General features: G+C 44.7%; 1 protein-coding gene across 14 annotated transcripts in view; it reads right to left on the bottom strand.

Annotated features, from left to right (window-relative positions):
- The window catches only part of SLC37A3 (solute carrier family 37 member 3), a 105,207-nt gene that overhangs the window by 50,576 nt on the left and 31,902 nt on the right, over positions 1-22,729 (bottom strand). For 9 of the 14 annotated variants that reach the window (XR_010112661.1, XR_010112660.1, XR_008626068.2 and 6 more), the window contains 9 exons: positions 18,867-18,950; positions 15,367-15,512; positions 12,364-12,460; positions 8,745-8,829; positions 7,956-8,134; positions 5,311-5,452; positions 2,572-2,673; positions 1,918-1,965; positions 112-263 (listed from right to left, as the gene is read on the bottom strand). Coding sequence is in view for 11 of the 14 variants with exons in the window: in XM_034965096.3 (XP_034820987.1) it covers positions 112-263; positions 1,918-1,965; positions 2,572-2,673; positions 5,311-5,452; positions 7,956-8,134; positions 8,745-8,829; positions 12,364-12,460; positions 15,367-15,512; positions 18,867-18,950 (1,035 nt within the window). In the remaining 3 variants the exon portion in view is untranslated. The remainder of the gene's footprint in view (positions 1-111; positions 264-1,917; positions 1,966-2,571; positions 2,674-5,310; positions 5,453-7,955; positions 8,135-8,744; positions 8,830-12,363; positions 12,461-15,366; positions 15,513-18,866; positions 18,951-22,729) is intronic. The other 5 variants (XM_008965960.4, XM_055115452.2, XM_055115455.1 and 2 more) reach the window with 2 other exon arrangements.

A 22,729-nucleotide genomic window follows, 5' to 3' on the forward strand; every position in this document is an offset into this window, starting at 1 on the left:
CAGTGTTCTACAGCACAAGAGTGCCACCTACTGAGGCCCAGAGGGCAGGTTCACATTCAGCTGCCTTTGAGGGAAGACACTAGAATCCCAGCCCCTCTCCTGTTCTCTCACCTGGCCCACTGCAGCTCCAATGCTCCCCGAACCATCCACAATTCCTGTGACAGTGGCCAAAGCTTCACTGCTCCTTTGGATGAGCTCCTGGCGACCCAAGTCCGCAGAAATAGCAGAACTAATCATATTAGAAGGTCCACCAATAAAAAATCCTGAAGTCATAAACAGAACAGGTTCTTATTAAAACACAATTCACAACCACTAGCAATCTACTGCATAAGGCAAAATAATATCCGAATAGTTTTCTTAATATGTTGGAGAGAAGTGGAAAAAAAAGGAAACCCCCAGATAGTATCATTTTCAAACTATTAGTAAACATCCACGTTCCTGAAATCCCTTCTCGAATTATGTGACACTCTAGTATATTTTGTAGAACCCAAAGATACAAAAATAGTGAAACACATAGCCCTTCTAATCCTGTGAAGTTTACATTCATTAATAACTAATTGCACTAGCTTGTCAAATAAATTCTATTACGGTAGTTGCATCATATGATCATTCCACTACACAAATTCAACCAGGAATATTGAAAAAAAAGAGCAAAGAGGAAAAAGCCACTGAAATGGAGCAGGTGACTCTATCTGCCACTGCTCTCAGTGAGGCTGCCCATGAATCAGGCATGCGATGGCCCAGGTGAATCTGGTCCCACTGCTGGAATCAGTTCCATGTACCCCAAGTAGAATGAGCAGCTCACTCTCCCAAGCATGATCTAAAGTTTAAAATAAGTAACTTTTCTGGCCGGGCGCAGTGGCTTATGCCTGTAATCTCAGCACTTTGAGAGGCTGAGGTGGGCAGATCACCTGAAGTCAGGAGTTCGAGACCAGCCTGGGCAACATGGTGAAACGCTGTCTCTACTAAAAATACAAAAATTAGCTGGGCATGGTAGCAGGCGCCTGTAATCCCAACTACTTGGGAGGCTGAGGCAGAAGAATCACTTGAACCCAGGAGGTGGAGGTTGCAGTTAGCTGAGATCGCACCACTGCACTCCCATCTGGGTGACAAGAGCGAGACTCCTTCTCAAAAATAAAAAAAAAATTAGAAAGTTTAAAATAAGTAATTTTTCTGGCTGGGGATGGTGGCTCACGCCTGTAATCCCAGCATTTTGGGAGGCCAAGGCAGGTGGATCACCTGAGGTCAGGAGTTTGAGACCAGCCTGGGCAACATGGTGAAACCATGTCTCTACTAAAAATACAAAAATTAGCTGGGCGTGGTGGTGCACACCTATATTACCAGCTACTCAGGAGGCTGAGGCAGGAGAATCACTTGAACCCAAGAGGTGTAGGTTGCAGTGAGCTGAGACTGTGCCACTACACTCCAGCCTGGGCAACAGAGCAAGATTCTGTCTCAATAAATAAATAATAAATAAAGTAAGTAATTTTTCTATAACATAGTCCCTAAATGCACCCAACTATTTTATCTAGTGCTCAAGTGACAAAATGCTGACCAATTCCAACACAGGAGGAGACACGAGCTATTGTGGATTTTTTTGAAAGCTGGTGAATTGGTCTCCCATGTGGCATTTTTCTAAGTCACTTTTAGAGGTAAGAGCAGAAGCTGGGGCAGCAATCAAAAATTGTAGAAAATCTCTGTCAATAGGGACCACTTCTGTCACAATAGGACTGAGGAGGTCATGTAAGAAACAGCAGAGAAAAAGAATCTGGAAAAGGAGACGTTTTTCCTTTTAAAATTTGAATTCTCTGTAATTAAGGTTTCGGTACTACTCAAATTGAGGGAGAAAACAGTTTCCCTTTTCCTCTGAATTTACAGAGTAACAGAAGCACGGTGGAGCAGAGCCATGTGCCGTACCTGTAACAGTCATCAGAAGGGCATTGATGGACTTATCATTTGGAGAACCTGTGAGGGAAGACACAGACAAACCACGGTGACTTGAAAAGCAGACTCCACGTGCCTCTGCCAACAGTACGCGAAGATCTGAATCTCCGTGACCTCACAAATCACTCCCAGAGACAACAAAGAGACACAACTCTCTCTGCCTCTTTCAACTCTGATTTGTAACGTCTGCCTCTTGCTAATGCTCAAGCTAACGAGACTTCTAAAAGCTAAAGAAAAGCTCTACTCCTGTCTCAGCAGCATCTTAAGGGACATATACCAAACCTACTAATTACCATCTTTCCGCTTTTGAAACCTGTTCCCTTTTTATTGTTTTATTGGCTATAATGCTGTGCCTCTGGAGCCTCCCCCAAACAAAGCATATACACTCCCAAGCAAGCTTTTAAGCAAATTAACAAAGCAAAAGAGATGCCAGTTTCCTCCCAAGACAAATAAAACTATGTGATGACAGGTTTCCCAGGCATTCACAGGACAATGCAAAGGTGGCATATCGGGCCTTGAAGCTGGTCTCCAGGCTCTCCCCAGCACTGGTCACTGACTCCAAACAAATGCCTTATTCCAACCAGATTAGGGGAGCAAAGGAATTAGTAATTGCAAAAGAATACTCACGACTATACCCGATGAGGGACCCAACTGCCAGAAGCAGACTCAGGGCAAGAACCGGCGCTCTCTTCTGTAGTACATCGGAGATGAAGCCTTGCAAAGTTCCACCTTCAAGCAGAGTGTCGAGCAATCAAAATCACTTCTAATTTAGCTCGCTCACCTGAGGCGTGCTCCCCATTTGCCCTCTAGTCTCACTAGCAGCAGCCTGACACTAGTCTATCAAAAAATATGGCTGGGCCGGGCTCGGTGGCTCACACCTGTAATCCCAGCTCTTTGGGAGGCTGAGGCAGGTGGATCACAAGGTCAGGAGATGGAGACCATCCTGGTTAACACAGTGAAACCCTGTCACTACTAAAAATACAAAAAAATTAGCCGGGCGTGGTGGCGGGCGCCTGTAGTCCCAGCTACTTGGGAGGCTGAGGCAGGAGAATGGTGTGAACCTGGGAGGCGGAGCTTGCAGTGAGCCGAGATTGCGCCACTGCACTCCAGCCTGGGTGACAGAGCGAGACTCCGTCTCAAAAAAAAATAGGTCTGACTCCCTGAAAAGGGGTCCTCCATAACTTCCTTTTAGGAATAAACTGTCTGTTAAATCACCATGATGACCAGTGGGGACAGGAGACCACAAATCAGACAGCAAAACATGAAAAAAGGAAAAACTGTCAAAGCCATCGGCTATCCCTTACAAAAACAAGTTGTGAATGCTATTTTTGATTTTTCTTTTTAATTTGAAAGATAATGAATTAAGAACTATGTCTCGCTGGGCATGGTGGCTCATGCCTATAATCCCAGCACTTTGGGAGACCAAGGCTGGGGGACTGCTTGAGGCCAGGGGTTCAAAACCAGCCTGGGCAACACAGTGCCCTTATCTCTATAAAAGATAAATTAGCCGGGCATGGTAGCACGTGCCTATATTCCCAGCTACTTGGGAGGCTGAGGTAGGAGGATGGCTTGAGCCCAGGAGGTTGAGGCTGTGGTGAACTGTATTGTGCTGCTTGAACCCAGGAGGCTGAGGCTACAGTGAGCTGTATTGTGCCACTGCACTCTAGCCTGGGCAACAGAGCAAGACCGTGTCTCAAAAACCAAAAAAACTGTGCCTTACAGTATATTGAGGCCAGTAGGTGGGCACAGTGGCTCACGCCTGTAATCCCAGCACTCTGGGAGGCCGAGGTGGGCAAATTACCTGAGCTCAGGAGTTTGAGACCAGCCTGGGCAATACAGTGAAATGCCATCTCTACAAAAAATACAAAAAAATTAGCTGGGTGTGGTGGTGCATGACTGTAGCCCCAGGTACTTAGGGAGGATCGCTTGAGCCCAGGAGGTTGTGGCTCCAGTGAGCCAAGATCGTGCCACTACAGCGTGGGCGACAGAGCAGTATCCCCATCTCCAAAAAAAAAAAAAGTGGCTAGTAAATATTCACTAAAATAAAATTTAGCAGTTATGGTTTGCTAATAGGACACAATCTTTAAAAAGCAGGGATATGAATCTTTCAAGCAACAATGTCACATACAGCACCATTCTGGGACTATGGGACATCTGGTGTGTCCTTATCAGATAGCAGGCAGCTGGACAATTTCAACTTCAGAGGATACAGAATATGGTGAGGTCTAAAGGTGGCAACCTCACCTTTGGCTCTGGATTTAAGAATACGGGCAGCCAAGTTCAAATACAGTAATAGTTGATTGCCTAGCACAGACTGTGTGCTTTCACAAGCTCACGGCAGTTGAGTCTCACCAAAATTCTAAATGTTAACATTATTGAAGGTTATTAAGATCTGGCACAGCCATGTAAGTAATACCCACTAAAATACATTCTGCTCCTCTGCCTTACTTCCTTGTTCATACTTATTACCTCCTTGTTGATACTTCTAGCTACAGCAAAAAAAAAAAAAACCACTATTAAAATCTTTGTTTATAATGAAACAACTGTAAAACATTCACAAAAATTAATCCCTGCTGTTACGTCTACCTCTATGATCTGACGACCTACACACTAAGGTGTATTTCCCCTTTATCCTCAGCAGATATGTTCCATGACCCCCGTGGATACCTGAAACCACAGACAGTACCAAACTCTATATATACTATGTTTTTTTCTATACACACATACCCACGATCAAGTTTAATTTATAAGTTGGGCACAGAAATTAACAATAACTAACGACAAAATAGAAAATAATAACAATATACTGTAACATAAGTTATGTGAATGGTCTCTCTGAAAATATCTTATTGTACGGTATTAAGAGTAACTGAAACTTCGAAAAGTGAAACCACAGATAAGTGGGGGACTGGTGTATTCTTCCTTATCAGGGTGGGGAAGGTGGGGAAGGCGGGAGGCAGATACAATGAACACGTTCACATTCTAACTTGGATCTCTGACACACAATTAGCTTTAGAGCTAAGATATCACTGAGAAAGCCGTATGAAAGGATTGCATTTAAAGAGATTCCCATGTGCTTCCCGAGACAAAAGAACTGATCCATCAACAAAGGACTAAGAAAAAAGAGTCCAATAAATCACAGTGCTGCCTTAGGCTAGGTCTTCCTTTCTATGGACCTCTTGTTTTTTCTTTTCTTTTTTCTTTCTTTTTTTTTTTTTTGAGTTTGGCTGTTTACTAGTAGGACAGTTTAGGGAAAATGGCTGTAGAATAAGTAATAAAACTTTAAATGAGGCCAGATTTCACAACCCAGTAAAAGATCACTAGTGACTAACTCTTTATTATGGAAAAGATGCATCACTGGCATACCTATGATCCCTCCAACGTCGTACCAAATGGACAGCTTGTCGGCTTCCGCCTCCTTCCAGCCGAAGTTGTTACTCAGATAAAAGGGGAGCCAGAAGAAGAAGGAGTAATTCACTAACTTCAAGCAGGCGTAGGCCAGTGAGTACTACAAGAAAAGCATTCAACTATCAGCGAGGGACAAATAGCACAGCATGACCACCATTTTTAATGTCATTTAAAAGCAAAACAAAATAAAGGAAGTTAGGATGAACAGAACCTGATTTTACAATTAAACATCTCTACAAACTCCCACATGCCTGACTTCAGCTAGTCTCCCTCTGCTCTTCATCCCTGTTAACTTCTAGACAGGCATGTACAGCAGGCCTTTGGAATAAAAAACACCTATGGCTACTTCCTAGCTGTCTCCAGTTTCTCCTCCTATCAGTTCTCTGGTAGAAGCAAGCCAGTGTTTTGAACCTATAAGGCAGGGCACATACCCATATTTCTTTATTCACACAAAGAGGAATGGTATTCATGCCACTAACCAGCGTTAACCATAGGCAAAGAAGTCCAGGAAGCATCACGGCCTTTACAGGGAGCAGCTAAACGGGGCTGGTTATTCTACTCCTTGCCAAGGCAACACTGTGAACAATGGACAGCAAAGGGACTACACTACAGTTCCACGGTCTAAGAAAAGCAGCAGCATGATAATTCCTTTCACACTAGTTTTCAAAAGCTCCACATTCCCTGGTCTGGTGGCAAAGAAGAGAGTCTCTCTGGCGAGTCAAAAATGAAAGAACATGTCATCATCGGCCTTGTGGCTCTCCCTTGAGGGGAAAAAAATGCTGCAGCTGCATGATGATGGTGGTGGGGCTGAGACTCCTATATTCAACACATTACTACCAGGAAATCCTGACATTTAGCATCAAAGGAAAAAGGGGGGGAACAGAGGGGCTGACTTCAAAGGGTGTCTGGCTAGTATATTCTTTTCCCTGGAGCTGCCAGTTATTCCCTAGGTATCACTTGTTTTAAAACAGCTTCCCTGGCAGGCAACAGCCACCCCCTAGAGAGCCAAATCCCAATCACGAGTGCATTCTGACCAGACAGCCTGCTACAAAGACAAAGGAATTAAGTTAACTAGATTTCCTTTACATCCCTGCCCATGTCAGAGAACAATAGCTTGTGAAGAACAAAGGAACAGCAAAAGAGGTCCATATTTAGTCACGACAAAGTTCTTTCTCAAAAATTAAACTATTACTAGCAGAGTACTTTAAAAACCAGTTAAAAGATAATAATCAATAGCATAAGAACAGGTCTAAAGCAACCTGCATTTCTCTTATATCATATATCATCACTGGGTTAAAGAATTGTGGAAAATTACATTTTAACTCATCCTTAACTCTGTTGGAAATGTTAGTTCTCTCAGCTTGGAGGCACTGACAGAAGGGGATTGACAGGCATGTATTAAGATGGCCTACAGATCACTCTACCTGAGGGATCACATTAATAAAGCACCATTGACAAATGAAATAACAACAGGTGCTTGTTCAAAACACAACAGCCCAATGTTACAGGCCCCAGGGAAGAGTGGAATAATTTCTATTCCATGGGAAGGGGAACTGAGACACACGGACGGGTTGCGTGACTTACCCCAGGTGTCACAGAAAGTTAGTGGGTAAGCTGGAAACATAACCTAGGCCTCTTAACTTCCACTCCAGTGCTAGAGCGCCCGAAACATCAAGACAGAAAAACTGCAGCAGAAGGGATTTAGTGTAGACGTTAGAAGGCTTTCCTGACTGCACAGGCTGTGGAAAACACTGGAATGCATTACCAAGAAAGACTGTAGAGTGCTCTCTTCTGGACCCTTTAAAAGGGGACAAGCCGGGCGCGGTGGCTCACGCCTGTAATCCCAGCATTCTGGGAGGCCAAAGTGGGCAGATCATGAGATCAAGAGATGGAGACCATCCCGGCTAACACAGTGAAACCCTGTCTCTACTAAAAATACAAAAAATTAGCTAAGCACGGTGGCATGCACCTGTAATCCCAGCTACTCGGGAGGCTGAGGCAGGAGAATCGCTTGAACCCAGGAGGCAGAGGTTGCAGTGAGCCGAGACTGCGCCACTGCACTCCGGCCTGGGTGACAGAGCGAGACTCCGTCCCAAAATCATAAATAAATAAATAAATAATAAAAGGGGGCAAGGCAGACTTAGGAACCATTCACAACCCTTCTTCTTGGTCCACATATAATTCTATAATACTTCGAAAGGCCCAAAAGCACACATTAAAAAATATCAATTTTGCCTTTTTAATCACATACCAGATCAGGGTCAGGAAAGCAGGGCTCTTTGGCCAAGTCTGGCCACGTCTAACTGTCCCATGTTTTCTGTGGCTTATTTTGCTCTACAGAGCTGAGTAGTTGGGGGAGAGACTGGATGGTTCCCCGAAGTCAAAAATATTTATTCTCTGCCTCTTCATGGAAAAGGTTTGTCAACCCCTGCATCAGAGATCAGATAAGCTGAGGGGCACTAGACAACATTCCTCAGCACATATATTCCTAAAATAAAGTATCCAACAGAGGCTCAACACTTAAGGAAGCTTTATCTCAGGCAGAGGAGATGTCACGGGCTCTCATACCTCCCTGGCTGTGGTGAGATGTAAGCAGTCCTTACCGGTATGACTCCAGGAAGGCAACACGCCTGGTAGAAGCTTATTGCCTTGACTTGGGCAACAGAACTATCATCTTGGATTGAATAATTCGGCTCATATTCGTCTTCATTTTCACCACCATTAATTAATGGCCTGTGTGAGTCTTCTTCAAAGTTTTCTTCTGCCTCAATACCCGAGAGACCTAAAATAACAGCGACAGCCACTGTTTATGGAGTGCCTACCACGTGTGAAGGGCTCTGCATACATCCCTACTTATGAGGTGATGTTATTTTTATTTCCATTTTACAGAAGCAACAACGAAGGTCCAGAGACCGAGGTCAACTAAGGTCAATTAAAGTCACATAGTCTATCTAAAAATACTCAAAAGATAGAAGAATTGTACATCTGTTTGCTTCTGTGGTTTCATTTGTATATAATCTGTATTTAACTACAGGTTAAGTATCATTTTTGTGCATCATTTTTATGGATGAAAAGAAATGTTTCAAGAAGTGAAATTAGAAATACATCTATGTTCATTCCTTGCCAGTGTCTCAATTATAAAAATAATTTGCAAATGCGAAGATTTTCCTGTATCTATAAAAGACGTGCATCACTCCCCTCAAACACGTCCAGCTGTGCCAGGGGCTGGCTACAATGTCGACAAGACTCAAACGGCAGTACTGTTCTCCTTTCACTCACTAAAATGAGCTCAGAGTTTTCCTAGGAAAAAAGAGATTCGCTTTCTTGGCCTCGGATTTCCTTTCGGCCATAATAGTAAGACATTCGGAATAGAAGGGGCGGCTTCTCCTCACCAATTTCTTCTGGTGACACCAGGAGTCCAAAGAAGATAACGATCCCACCAGCAAACTGCACAGACGCCGTCACCAGAAAGGCATACTGGAGGAGAGGGGGGAAAGGTGGTCCTTACATATCTGGGGACAGTCATCACAAGCACATTCATTAAAGGTGTGTGGGGGAAGGTGGGGGTGGGGGAGAGGTGGGAAGGGAGACCAGGAAGCAAGGGAGCACCCAGAGCTTCTACTGGGCTGGGCGCCGTGCAAAGTGTTCTACTCGTGTTTTCTCATTTAATTCTTCCTGGTGATTGTATGAGGCTCAGAGAGGAGAATGAAGCTCCCCTGGATACTAAGTGGTACTGTTATGATTGTGAAATTAGACTAGCTCCAAAAATCTAGGTCTTTGTATCACATAGCCTCTCATAAAAGACAGTATCTGCCCTCCAAGATATTACATACAGTTGAGGGGATTAAATACATGAAACAATATTATAAAGCACCATGAAGCTGAATAGATGAGAAGGCCCAATCCTACTGAGAAACATATACGGGAATCCAGATGAAGGAAAGAGCTGAAGAGGTTGAAGCAGTAAGACAATGTCTTAGGGAAGAATGGAAAATCAAAGTCAATTGCCCATCTTTCCAGGCACACGGTAAGCAAAGACACAGGGTGGAAGGAGATAGAAAGCTTACTGCACGACTCAAGGAGAGGGCTTCTGCTAGGGCATAATCGGGAAGAAAACTGATTTGGAAAGGTGACAGCTAGATTAAAGACTCTCAACCCCCAGGCTGCACAGCTGAATTTTTATTTAACAGAGAATGGAACCTGATGTGGACACTCTGAATTTTTAAACCGATGAGTGACAAAATTAGTGTTTCCAGAAGTCAAATCTGAGAGCAGCACAGAAGGTGAACTGAAATTTTCATCTGAACCAACTATACAATCCAGGTGTGAGGCTAAGAAGCCTAGAATAAAGGTGGCCATGAATGAAGGGAATGAAGGACTTCTCACTGACCCTAACTACACCAAAATTCTTGGTGAGCTGTTTAAAAATGTATCTACCTCTTAAAAGAGCGAACTTACCTTTAATAGTTTAGGTTTTTGAGTAGGTAATATATTCACATGATTCAAGCAATAGAGGAATAAGAGGTACAGTAAAGCTGGGCACGGTGGCTCATACCTATAATCCCAGCACTTTGGGAGGCCGAGGTGGGCGGATCACCTGAGGTCAGGAGTTCAAGACTAGCCTGCCCAACATGGTGAAACCCCATCTCTACTAAAAATACAAAAATTACCCAGGCATGGTGGCGTATACCTGTAATCCCAGCTACTCGGGAGGCTGAGGCAGGAGAATCCCCTGAACCCAGGAGGTTGCGGTGAGCTGAGATCACGCCATTGCACTCCAGCCTGGGTGACAGAGTGAGACTCTGTCTTGGAAAAAAAAAAAGAAAGTACAGTAAAAACTCTCCTTCCTACCCCACCTTCCCCATCTGCTCAATTCTCCCGATTTTCCCAACATATAACCATTGTTGTTCATTTTTACTGCCCAGAAATTGTTTTGGAAACATACAAGCTAATACAAGCATATTCTCTTTCATTCTTCCTTCTTACATAAATGGCATTCAATACACAGTTTTGCACCCTTGCTGTCTTCACTTAGCACACTGTTTTGTTTTTTTTTTTTGAGACGGAGTCTCGCTTTGTCACTCAGGCTGGAGTGCAGTGGCATGATCTTGGCTCACTGCAACCTCCGCCTCTTGGATTCAAGCAATTCTCTGCCTCAGCCTCTGGAGTAGCTGGGATTACAGGTGCCCGTGACCACACCCGGCTAATTTTTGTATTTTTAGTAGAGACAGGGTTTCATCATGTTGGCCAGGCTGGTCTTGAACTCCTGACCTCGTGATCCACCTGCCTCAGCCTCCCAAAGTGCTGGGATTACAGGCGTGAGCCACCACACCCGGCCCACTTAGCACACTTTTGAGATTGTTGCAGTGCACTGCTCTCTATCAGTTCACACAGAGCTTCCTCATTCGACTTCACAGGTGCACAGCATTGCTTTCAACAGGTTTATCATGGTTGAACTATGTCCCTGTTCGCTGACAGTTGTGTTCACTCTTTGGCTATTATAAACAATGCCAAAATAAAGAATCTTGTAGATGCATCATTTGCATGTGTTTTAGTCTATTCATCTGTGTGAATAATTCCTGGAGGTGGAACTACTCAGTATGCGTAGTTGTAATTTTGACAGACACTTCCATATTGACCCCTCCATGAGTTAGTGACTCTGTTAGTCTTTCAACTGCAATGCCTGTCTCTTCAGGTTCTTACAAGTACAACATGTTTTCAAACTTTCGGATTTTTACAAGTCTAATAAGTATACAGTATAGTTTTTCTTCCTTTTTTTTTTTAAACAACATAGCTTTAATTTGCATTTCCCTGCTGACTAAGTTCCATAAGAACAGAGATTTTTGTCCCTGTTGGTCAGTTCTATATTCTATAGTTCCAAGAGCACATACAGGGAGTTAAATATTTATTAAATGAATAAGCAGTGAGTAGAATATTTTACATATGTTTACAAGCCATTCCTACATGCTTTACATGAGCTATACATTCAAATTCTGTATCTTTCTGTTGTTGGTCTTTTTCTTATCAATACATGGATGCTCTTTACATATTAGGGGGGATTAGTCTTTGCTTTTTGGTGGTTTTTTTTTTTTTTTTTTGAGACAGGGTCTTGCTCCATCACCAAGATTGGAGTGCAGTGGTGTATCTTGGCTCACTGTACCCTCCAGCTCCCAGGCTCAAGCAATCAATCCTCCCACCTCAGCCTCCTGAATAGCAGAGACTATAGGCATACACCCCCACACTCAGCTAATTTTTTAGTTTTTTTGTAGGTACAAGATCTCATTATATTGCCCAGGCTGATCTTGAACTCCTGGGCTCAAGTGATCCTTCTACTTCAGCCTCCCAAAGTGCTGGGATTACAGGCGTGAGCCACCATGCCTGACCCAGATTAGTCCTTTATCTGTAACATGAGTTGCAAATACTTCTCAACTGGTTATATGTCTTTAGACTCTCCATAGTGTTTTTGTTATGAATAATTTTTTATGTGTTTGAATATATCAGAAGTTTATCTACTTTTAATGAATATATCAGAAGTTTGTCTACTTTTTTTTTTTTAATTAATTTATTTCTGAACAGAGTCTCACTCTGTCACCCAGGCTGGAGTGAAGCGGTGCAACCTTGGCTCACTGCAACCTCCGCCTCGTGGGTTCAAACGATTCTCCTGCCTCAGCCTCCAGAGTAGCTGGGATTATAGGCATGCGCCACCACACCCAGCTGATTTTTGTATTTTTTGAGTAGAGACGAGGTTTCACCATGTTGGCCAAACTGGTCTCAAACTCCCGACCTCGGCTGATCCGCCTGCCTTGGCCTCCCAAAGTGCTGGGGTTACAGGCGTGAGCCACCACACCCGGCCAGAAGTTTGTCTACTTTTAATACAAGCCTTGCCCTATCCAGACACAGTTCTACATAGTTTTAAATGGCCACAGTATTATTTAATACATAAAAAGCAATACACATGTGCACAGAGAGAGAGAGAGAGAGAGAGCACCAGAGCTAGAAAACAATACCTACCTCATAACCATACTGAAGAACAGAAGAAGCTAGGCACGCTCCCAAAATGTTGCCCACCGAAGCACAGGCACTCCAGAGACCAAAAACAACTCCTCGTCTAAGATGGAAAACAGTGGGAGACAAAGGGCCGTGGTCAGAAGAGATACTCTGGGCAGTTCAAAATACAAAACAGCCAAAACAACCAAGGTGCATACTACCAAGACTAAACATGCTATTTACAAAGTTTTTAAAAATACACTAAAATGGGCTGGGCGCAGTGGCTCACACCTGTAATCCCAGTACTTTGGGAGGCCAAGGCGGACAGATCACCTGAGGTCAGGAGTTCGAGACCAGCCTGACCAACATGGAGAAACCCCATCTCTACTAAAAATACAAAATCAGTTGGGCGTGGTGGCAGGCGCCTGTAATCCCAGCTACTCGGAAGACTGAGGCAAGAGAATAGCTTGAACCCATGAGGCAGAGGTTGCAGTAAGCCGAGATCACGCCACTGCACTCCAGCCTTGGCAATAGAGCAAGACTCCACCTCCCAAAAAAAAAAAAAAAAAAATCCAGAATATAAGGCCCTCAAAACTCAGTAAAATATGACAACAGACAATGCAATAGTATGTTAAAAAGCATGAATCTACAATCATCTCAAAATACAAAGTCTTTGAAAAGTGGGCAAAAGATTTTAATAGATACTTCACACAAAAAAATATACAAAGAAGCACATGAAAAAACACTCAAGTGGCCAGGCGAGGTGGCTCACGCCTGTAATCCCAGCCTTTGGGAGGCCTGAGGTGGGCAGGTCACTTGAAGTCAGGAGTTTGAGACTAGCCTGACCAACACGGCGAAACCCCGTCTCTACTAAAAATAAAAAAATTAGCTGCGCGTGGTGGCTGCACACCTATAATCCCAGCTACTTGGGAGGCTGAGGCAAGAGAATCACTTGAAACCAGGAGGCGGAGGTTGCAGTGAGCCAAGATCGCACCACTATACTCCAGCCTGGGTGACAGGGTGAGACCCTGTTTCAAAAGCAAAACAAAGCAAAAATGTTTTTAAAAAGATGCTCAACGTCATTAGACATTAGAAAACTGGAAATTAAAGTCACAATGCGATATCATTACACACCTATTAGAATGGCTAAAATCAAAAAACACCAAGCACGCCAAGTGTTGGGAAGGGCACAGAGCAATAAGAACCCTTATGCTCTGCTGATGGGAATGTAAAATGGTACGACCACCTTGGAAGAGACTGCCAGTGTCTTAAAATGGTAAACGCAGCCAGGCGCAGTAGCTACGCCTATAGTCCCAGCACTTTGGGAGGCCGAGGAGGGTGGATCACCTGAGGTCAGGAGTTCAAGACCAGCCTGGCCAACATGGAGAAACCCCATCTCTACTAAAAATACAAAAAATTAGCTGGGCATGGTGGCGAGCCCCTGTAATCCCAGCTACTCGGGAGGCTGAGGAAGGAGAATTGCTTGAACCCAGGAGGTGGAGGTTGAGGTGAGCCGAGATCACGCCATTGCACTCCAGCCTGGGCAGTAAGAGGGAAACTCTGTCCTGGGGAAAAACAAAAAAAAAGGGAAATACAAACCTAGCATATGATCCAGCCATTCTACCCCTAGATATTTACCCAAGAGAAATGAAAGCATATGTCCACAGAAGGATTTGTACACAAATGTTCCCAGGAGCTTTATTTGTAACCACCCAAAACTGAAAACAACCCAAATGTTCATCCACAGGTGAATGAATAAACATGAATAAATTTATAATTATGCTGAATGAAAGAAGACACAAAGGCTGGGTGTGGTGGCTCATGCCTATATTCCCAGCACTTCGGGAGGCCGAGGCAGAATAGCTTGAGGCCATGAACTTGGGAGGCCGAGGCAGAATAGCTTGAGGCCATGAACTTGAGACCAGCCTGGGCAACACAGACCCTTTCTTTACAAGAAAAAAAAAAAAAAAAAGATGACTCAAAAAAAGAGTACATACTCTATGATTCCATTTATATATAAAATTATGGCTGGGCGCGGTGGCTCATGCCTGTAATCCCAGCACTTTGGAAGGCTGAGGCGGGCGAAATCACCTGAGGTCAGGAGATTGAGACCAGCCTGACCAACATGGAGAAACCCCATCTGTACTAAAAATGCAAAACTAGCCAGGTGTGGGGGCACATGCCTGTAATCCCAGCTACTCAGGAGGCTACAGCAGGAGAATTGCTTGAACCTGGGAGGCGGAGGTTGCAGTGAGCCGAGATCGCGCCATTGCAATGGGCAACAAGAGCAAAACTCCATCTCAAAAAAAAAAAATTAGCTGGACATGGTGGTACACACCTGTAGTCCCAGCTACTTGGGAGGCTGAGGCAGGAGAATCACTTGAACCCCGGAGGCGAAGGTTGCAGTGAGCCGAGATCACCCCACTGCACTCCAGCCTGGTGACAGAGCAAGACTCTGTCTCAAAAACAAAAAAGAAAAAAAAGCTCCTTGAAGGTTTAGGGGGAAAAAATACCCCATTTGATCAAGCCCCAAAGTCTGGCATTCTTCATCTGAATCTAATTAGAGCCCTTGTTACATGACCTTGGGCAGGTCAACATGAATAACCTTTGACCTTAATTTCCTTATCTTTAATGTAAAAAGGTTAAATAAGATCACTCTCAAAAAAGGGCAGGGAAGGCAAAACCCAAAGGAAGATACATGATGGATAGTAAATGAGATTTTTAAGTTCTATAAAGAAACGATGAGTAAAATAAAAAATTGAGACCTCCTGCCTTGGCCCACACTCAGAATCTGCCCACAGCCCAAAGAGTGGTAGGAGTGTGTCTCCTAGGCTGGATCACTTCGAAGGTCCACACCATTTCAAACGCACACTGAAGTGAAACCCTCTCTCCCTGAACAACTCTGACTTGCTAACGAAAGATGTGGGTGGTATCTAAGGCATCAAAGTAACTGACTTTGACAAGTCTGAAAAATCCACCATGGAAACCACTTAAACAGAGAAATTAGAGAGGAAGGAAGTGGCATACCCGGCTTTCCCAAACCAGTTGCCCATAACAGCAACCACACAGGGCCAACCAGTGGACTGCAGCAGGCCGTTCACAATCCACAGGCAGCAGTACAGCCATTTGTTGTAGAAACGCAGCCATTCTGTGAGCGCACCAAAGACAAACACCTTGAAGAGGAGGAAACAAAAGGAATATGTAACAGCCACACTGACACTTTCAGTGGACGCCACTCTACCCACTTGCTTCAGAGTAGAGACCACGTGAAGGATACACTCACACAGCCAGTGCCTGTAAGTCACGTGGCCAGCATCACAAAGGTCCTGCTCAGAGCCACAATGAGGAGGCAGCCACCCAATCACTGCCCACCAGAGAGGAGGAGATGCCAAAGACATAAAGTCATTAAGCTATCAGCCCTCCAACTGACATCTTCAAGGCTAAAAAGTGAATTCCAGGCCGGGCTCACGCCTGTAATCTCAGCACTTTGGGAGGCCGAGGCGGGCAGATCACAAGGTCAGGAAATCGAGACCATCCTGGCTAACACGGTGAAACCCCGTCTCTAATGAAAATACAAAAAATTAGCTAGGCGTGGTGGCGGGCGCCTGTAGTCCCAGCTACTCGGGAGGCTGAGGCAGGAGAATGGCATGAACCTGGGAGGTGGAGCTTGCAGTGAGCCAAGATCGTGCCACTGCACTCCAGCCTGCGCGGGAGTGCAAGACTCTGTCTCAAAAAAACAAAAAAAAAGTAATTCCTCATTTTACATGTATTTCCATCTCCTCACCCTCAGACTGTGCATGTGGAGGGAACAGCAACCTCCAGAGGGCTGCTGTGAAGACAGAACGAGCCCAGGGAGGCCACCTTTCCCGGAGCAGTGCCAGGCGCTACTATGGGCAGAGGCACGGGGTGCATGCCAGCCACTGTTATGGCTACAGCTCCTGAGTTAATCAACGAAAGCGAAACCTATCAAACTTGTGATCTGCTGAATCATTTAGCAGCTTTCATCAAGGGGCTGCTTTTTTCCAGGCATTTTGCTCAAGTGGACATTTTATCTACAGTCAAACTCTATTTTGAGAATACTCTGCATGATTAAAAAATAGTATGTATAATACTGTCTAGTTCCAGTTACAAGACATTCTGGAATAAGCAAAACTGTACTCAGAAAAATGATCAGGGGTTGCCAGGGGCTGGAGAAAGAAGGGGCGGTCACCAAACTACTCATTTGTTGAAAGTCTGAACAATATGCTTAAAAAGGGCAAGTTTATGTACAAACTGCAGTTTTTAAAAAATATATAAAACACAAAAAAGTCTGTACACAGGTTTTAAAATAATATGTTTATTATGTGTGGGTGAGCAACTCATAAATAAATAAAGTGCTTCCATCTCTAAAATGTCAAGGGGAAAAAAAGGTTTTACTTACACTCAAATGACAAACACTGAAAAACAATAGTAGGCCAAACGCAGGGACTTGTGCCAGTAATTCCAGTGTTTGCGGAGGCAAAGGGGGGAGGATCACTTAAGGCCAGGAGTTCAAGGAACAACCTGGGCAATACTGTGAGACCCCATGACTAAAAAATTTAAAAATTAGCTAAGCATGATGGTACACACCTATAGTCCCAGCTACGCGGGAGGCTAAAATGGGAGGATTGCTCGAGCTTGGGAGTTCAAGGCTGCAGGATCACACCGCTGCACTCCAGCCTGGGCAGCAAATCGAGACCTTATCTCTAAAAAAATAATAATCATAATAAATTAGGGTCTAACTAAACTCCATGGTTTCATTTAATCAACAAAAATTCCTGACTAGAAGCTAGTAAGCAATGACGATTAGTCAGATATGGAGGCTGGGCACGGTGGCTCACCCCTGTAATCCCAGCACTTTGGGAGGCTGGGGTGGGCAGATCACCTGAGGTCAGGAGTTCAAGACCAGCCTGGCCAACATGGTGAAACCCTGACTCTACTAAAAATACAAAAATTAGCCGGGAATGTTGGTGCACACCTGTAGTCCCAGCTACTCAGGAGGCTGAAGCAGGAGAATGGCTTGAATCTGGGAAGTGGAGGTTGCAGTGGGCCAAGATCATGCCACTGCACTCCAGCTTGGGTGACAGAGCAAGACTCCGTTTCAAAAAAAAAAAAGATTAATCAGATATGGATCCTCCCCTACACAGCACTTGTTTCAAATGCCTCACATACAGAAACTCACAGTCCTCACTGCCACCCGGGGAGAGCTAATATGCCTATCTCCCTCTGAAGCTCACAGAAATCATAAACTAGGAAACCACAGAAGACAGACAGAAACCCAGGCTGTCCTTGTCTAGGGAATCTGTGATTTTAACCACTGCATACCCGCCCTAAGGGAAAGCAAGACTGAAACAGAAATAACCAAGCTAAGCAGCAGACTGTTTCAAGTGTCTGCAAAGAAACAGGCACGGGAGCTCAGAAGAGGGACTGACATTCTCAAAGAGGTGTCATTTGGCCAATGCTTGAAGGAGACTGTGAGTTAGACTATGGAGAGCTGAAAAGGGGACCATCCAAGGCAGGCAGAACAGGAGAAACAAAAGCACCGAGATAGAAAGGAGCAGGATAGGGCCAGGCGTGGTGGCTCACACCTGTAATCCCAGCACTTTGGGAGGCCGAGGTGGGCGGATCACCTGAGGTCGGGAGTTCGAGACCAGCCTGACCAACATGGAGAAACCCGTCTTTACTAAAAATAAAAAAGTTAGTCAGGTGTGGTGGTGCATGCTTGTAATCCCAGCTACTCAGGAGGCTGAGGCATGAGAATCACTTGAACCTGGGAGGCAGAGGTTGTGGTGAGCCAAGATTGTGCCATTCCACGCCAGCCTGGGCAACAAGAGCAAAACTCCGCCTCAAAAAAAAAAAAAAAAAAAGAAAGGAGCGGGATGTTAGCGGCCTGGAAAGCAGTCCAGCTTGGCTGGAGCAAAGTGATGAAGCAGAGTGACAAATATGATGGGAAGGCAGGCTGGGGCCAGGGTGTAGTGAACACCAGGCCATTTATTCAGACTATTAATTAACTCTGCTGGTGCCTGAGGGACAACAAAGGAACCTGATTAGAATCTTACTTTAAAAAGACTCATCTGGCCAGGCGCAGTGGCTCATGCCTGTAATCCCAGCACTTTGGGAGGCCAAGGCAGGAGGATCACCTGAGGCCAGGAGATAAGCCAGGCCAACATGGTGAAACCCCGTCTCTACTAAAAATACAAAAATCACCCAGGCGTGGTGACCTGTACCTATAGTCCCAGCTACTCAGGAGGCTGAGGCAGCAGAATCGCTTGAACATGGGAGGCAGAGGTTGCAGTGAGCTGAGATCGCACCACTGCACTCCAGCCTGGGGTAATAGAGCAAGATTCTGTCTCAGGGGGAAAAAAAAAGTCTCATCTAAGTGAAAAGGCAAATGAGGGATTCAAACAATGAGAATTAATCTTACTATTCTATTCTACAGAGAAGTAGGGAGATTACTTAGATTCTAAAATACCTGACCAAAATAATAATAATAAGATCTTTCAACTTACCACTAATGCAGAAGAGCACATGCCAAAAGACAGAACCCATCGCAAATTCAACCGATCCCCAACGATGCCACTGATGAATAGGCCCTAAAAATAAAGCATTTTCTTTTGCAGCTCTAAATAATAACACAGTATGAAAAAGTAACATGCACTGCAAAGCAAATGAGACAAACACAGATATTATTTAAAATTAACTCTCATTCACATGCCGAGGCTACCTGTCTACAGGAGTTTCACAAATGTTTCATGAAATGGCAGCGGGCTGGATAACATGGTCAGTAATACAGTGAAAACAAAAAAGTTATGAAAATAGAAGGAAAAAAATATTAAAAAAAAAAAAAGAAATGGCAGCGGGCACACTCTACCACAAACACACCAAAGTTCAGGGCAAACTTTGGTTTTACTTGATTCCCTAACTGGAAAAAAATAAATAAATAAGAATGACTCTAATAAAACAAGCACACAAATATATTTCATTTTCTAGACTAGATTAATTCCTACCCATCAGTGATAAGCTATCCCAAAGGGAACCCTCTTAGCCATCTGCACTCTGGGTTAACGTGTTACCACACGCCCTGCAGTTTCAGTTCCAACCTGGTAAAAAGTGGAATAGAAGGTTCCAGGGCACACTAGCTGCCTGTTGAATCTGACCCTTGGGTTTCATGACATCCCAAGGCAGGGAGAGTAGGAAGGCAGAGACAATAATTAGCTGGAGACAGGTTCTGCCTTCTGCTCTCCTCCCACTGAGTGGCAGGAATTAAAATGCTGAGATCATGGCAGGAAGTGAGACTGAAGACCTTAAGCGCAGCACACTTTAGGTTTCTTCCATAAATATATAAAATATCTTGACTGAAAACCTAAATTCAGTTAGGACCAGGTGTTTCTAATAAATTGACTATCTCTAAAACTTGGCTGGGCGTGGTGTCTCACGCCTATAATCCTAGCACTTTGGGAGCAGGGAGAATTGCTTGAGGCCAATAGTTCAAGACCAAACTGGCCAACATAGCAAGAACCCATCTCTAAAAAAAAAAAATTGGCCGAGTGCAGTAGCTCACACCTGTAATCCCAGCACTTTGGGAGGCCAAGGCGGGTGGATCACCTGAGGTGAAGAGTTCAAGACCAGCCTGACCAACATGGTGAAACCCTGTCTCTACTAAAAATAGAAAAATTAGCCGGGCATGGTGGCTTGCGCCTGTAATCCCAGCAACTTGGGAGGCTGAGGCAGGAGAATCACTTGAACCCAGAAGGCGGGGCTTGCAGTCAGCCGAGATGGCACCACTGCACTCCAGCCTGGGCGATAGAGTGGGACTCCATCTCAAAAAAAAAAATGAGAAGATAAATTTAAATATGAATGTGTCTCCCTCATTATCATCGCGCTTCCTCATCCTAAGAGAAGCATGTCAGCCTTAAAGTAGATTCTATGTTGTCTAGCTGCCCCTCACATAGACTTACGCTACACAGAACAAAAGGGACGAAGAAAATCTCAATTCTGCTTCAGATGACAGAACAATACATGCTTTTTTTTTTTTTTTTTTGAGACAGAGTCTCACTCTGACATCCAGGCTGGAATGCAATGATGTGATCTTGGCTCACTGCAGCCTCTGCCTCCTAGGTTCGAGCAATTCTCCTGCCTTAGCCTCCCGAGTAGCTGGGACTACAGGCCTGCCAATTTTTGTTTTTTTAGAGATGGGTTCTTGCTATGTTGGCCAGTTTGGTCTTGAAGTATTGGCCTCAAGCAATTCTCGCCACTCCCAAAGTGCTAGGATTATAGGCGTCAGACACCACGCCCAGCCAAGTTTTAGAGATAAGTCAATTTATTAGAAACACTTGGTCCTAACTGAATTTGCCTGGCTAATTTTTGTATTTTCAGTAGAGATGGGGTTCTGCCATGTTGGCCAGGCTGGTCTCAAACTCCTGACCTCAGGTGATCTGCCCTCCTTGGCCTCCCAAAGTACTGGGATTACAGGCGTGAGCCACCGTGCCCCGCCAGAATCAATACATTCTGTTTTGCTGCAGAAAGCAAAATGCCCATAAGTTACAGAAGGAAGTGCAGCTCAAGATAAAAAAAAAACCATGACCATTGATTTTCATGGCATTGATCCTTTATGTCCTAAATCTAGTCCTATAGATGACTCCATAGATGAGGAAACTAAACACCAAAAAAAGGTTAAATTCTACTTCGCAACCAAGTTTAACACAGCTAGTTAGACTACACTGCCTCTTAAACTGGTCCCTGAAAGAAATGAGTGGCTCGAAGAGAAGCGAGCACCCTGTCACCAGCTCCAGCCAAAGCCCCGTGCCTCTACATGGGGATTTTATACAGAAAATACCCAAGGTGAGGAGGTAGACTAAATGAATGACCAAAGAACTGTTCCAACTGTTTCTCTGTTTCCTCTTTGAAGAAAAGATACTCTTAATAATTAACCAATTAGGCTGGGTGCAGTGGCTCACACCTGTAATCCCAGCACTTTGGAAGGCCGAGGCGGGCGGATCATTTGAGGTCAGGAGTTCGAGACCAGTCTGACCAACACGGTGAAACCCCATCTCTACTAAAAATACAAAAAAATTTAGCAGGGCATGGTGGCACATGTCTGTAGTCCCAGCTACTCAGGAGGCTGAAGCAGCAGAATTGCTTGAACCCAGGGGGCAGAGGTTGCAGTGAGCCAAGATTGTGCCACTGCACTCCAGCCTGGGCAACACAGCAAGACTCCATCTCAAAAAAAAAAAAAAAAAAAAAATAGGCCAGGCATGGTAGCTAACGCCTGTAATCCCAGCACTTCGGAAGGCAGCGGTAAGTGGATCAACTGAGGACAGGAGTTTGAGACCAGCCTGGCCAACATGATGAAACCCCATCTCTACTAAAAATACAAACATTAGCTGGGCATGATGGTGTGCACCTGTAATCCCAGCTACCCAGGAAGCTGAGGCAGGAGAACCGCTGGAACTAGGAGGCGGAGGTTGCAGTGAGCTGAGATCGCACCATTGCACTCCAGCCTGGGCAAGAGAGCAAGACTTGGTCCCAAAAAATAATAATAAAATAAAATTAAATAAATAAATAAAAATAACTAACCAAATAAACATTTAGAAACTACTTCAGAACTTTTACCCAGTATTTCACATTGCCTGGACATTGAGAATTAAAAGGCGTTTTTAATAAGGCACACTTAAAGACAGAAATAAGGCATACTTAAAGACAGCATCTTATATGCTGGGGAGAAAAGGAAGGCTCCTCTCACAGTCCACGTTCCAGCTGCTGCCACCATCAGCTCCAGAACTCTAATGTGGCATCCACCACAGCTGTTCCTACAGCCAGACAGAGACGCCAGCTGCCTATCCTGACGCCGAATTACTCCTCGCCACCGTGGAATGTCTCCCAGGGTGCTACCTCTCCAGGATCCCACCTTCCTTTTTTTTTTTTTTTTTTTTTGAGATGGAGTCTCATTTTGTCATCCAGGCTGGAGTGCAGTGACGCAATCTCAGCTCACTGCAACCTCCTCCTCCCGGGTTCAAGCAATTCTTCTGCCTCAGCCTCCCAAGTAGCTGGGACTACAGGCACCCACATCTGGCTAATTTTTGTATTTTTATTGGAAATGGGGTTTCTTCATGCTGGCCAGGATGGTCTCAAACTCCTGACCCCAAGTTATCCACCCGCCTCGGTCTCCCAAAGTGCTAGGATTACAGGCGTGGGCCACTGCGCCCAGCCCCACCTTTCTTACCACTCCACCCCCGCTACCTGGCCCATTCCTCACCCACCTCTGAGGACTGGAAGCCCTAGGGCTCAGGTTTCACACCTCTTCCTCGCCCTCGCCTGTTCTCTTGATCAATTCACGCAGCCTCACAGTTTTGATCTATAAATCATCTAAAGG

The sequence above is a fragment of the Pan paniscus genome, chromosome 6 (assembly GCF_029289425.2).
Source record: "Pan paniscus chromosome 6, NHGRI_mPanPan1-v2.0_pri, whole genome shotgun sequence".
Classification (NCBI taxonomy): domain Eukaryota; kingdom Metazoa; phylum Chordata; class Mammalia; order Primates; family Hominidae; genus Pan; species Pan paniscus.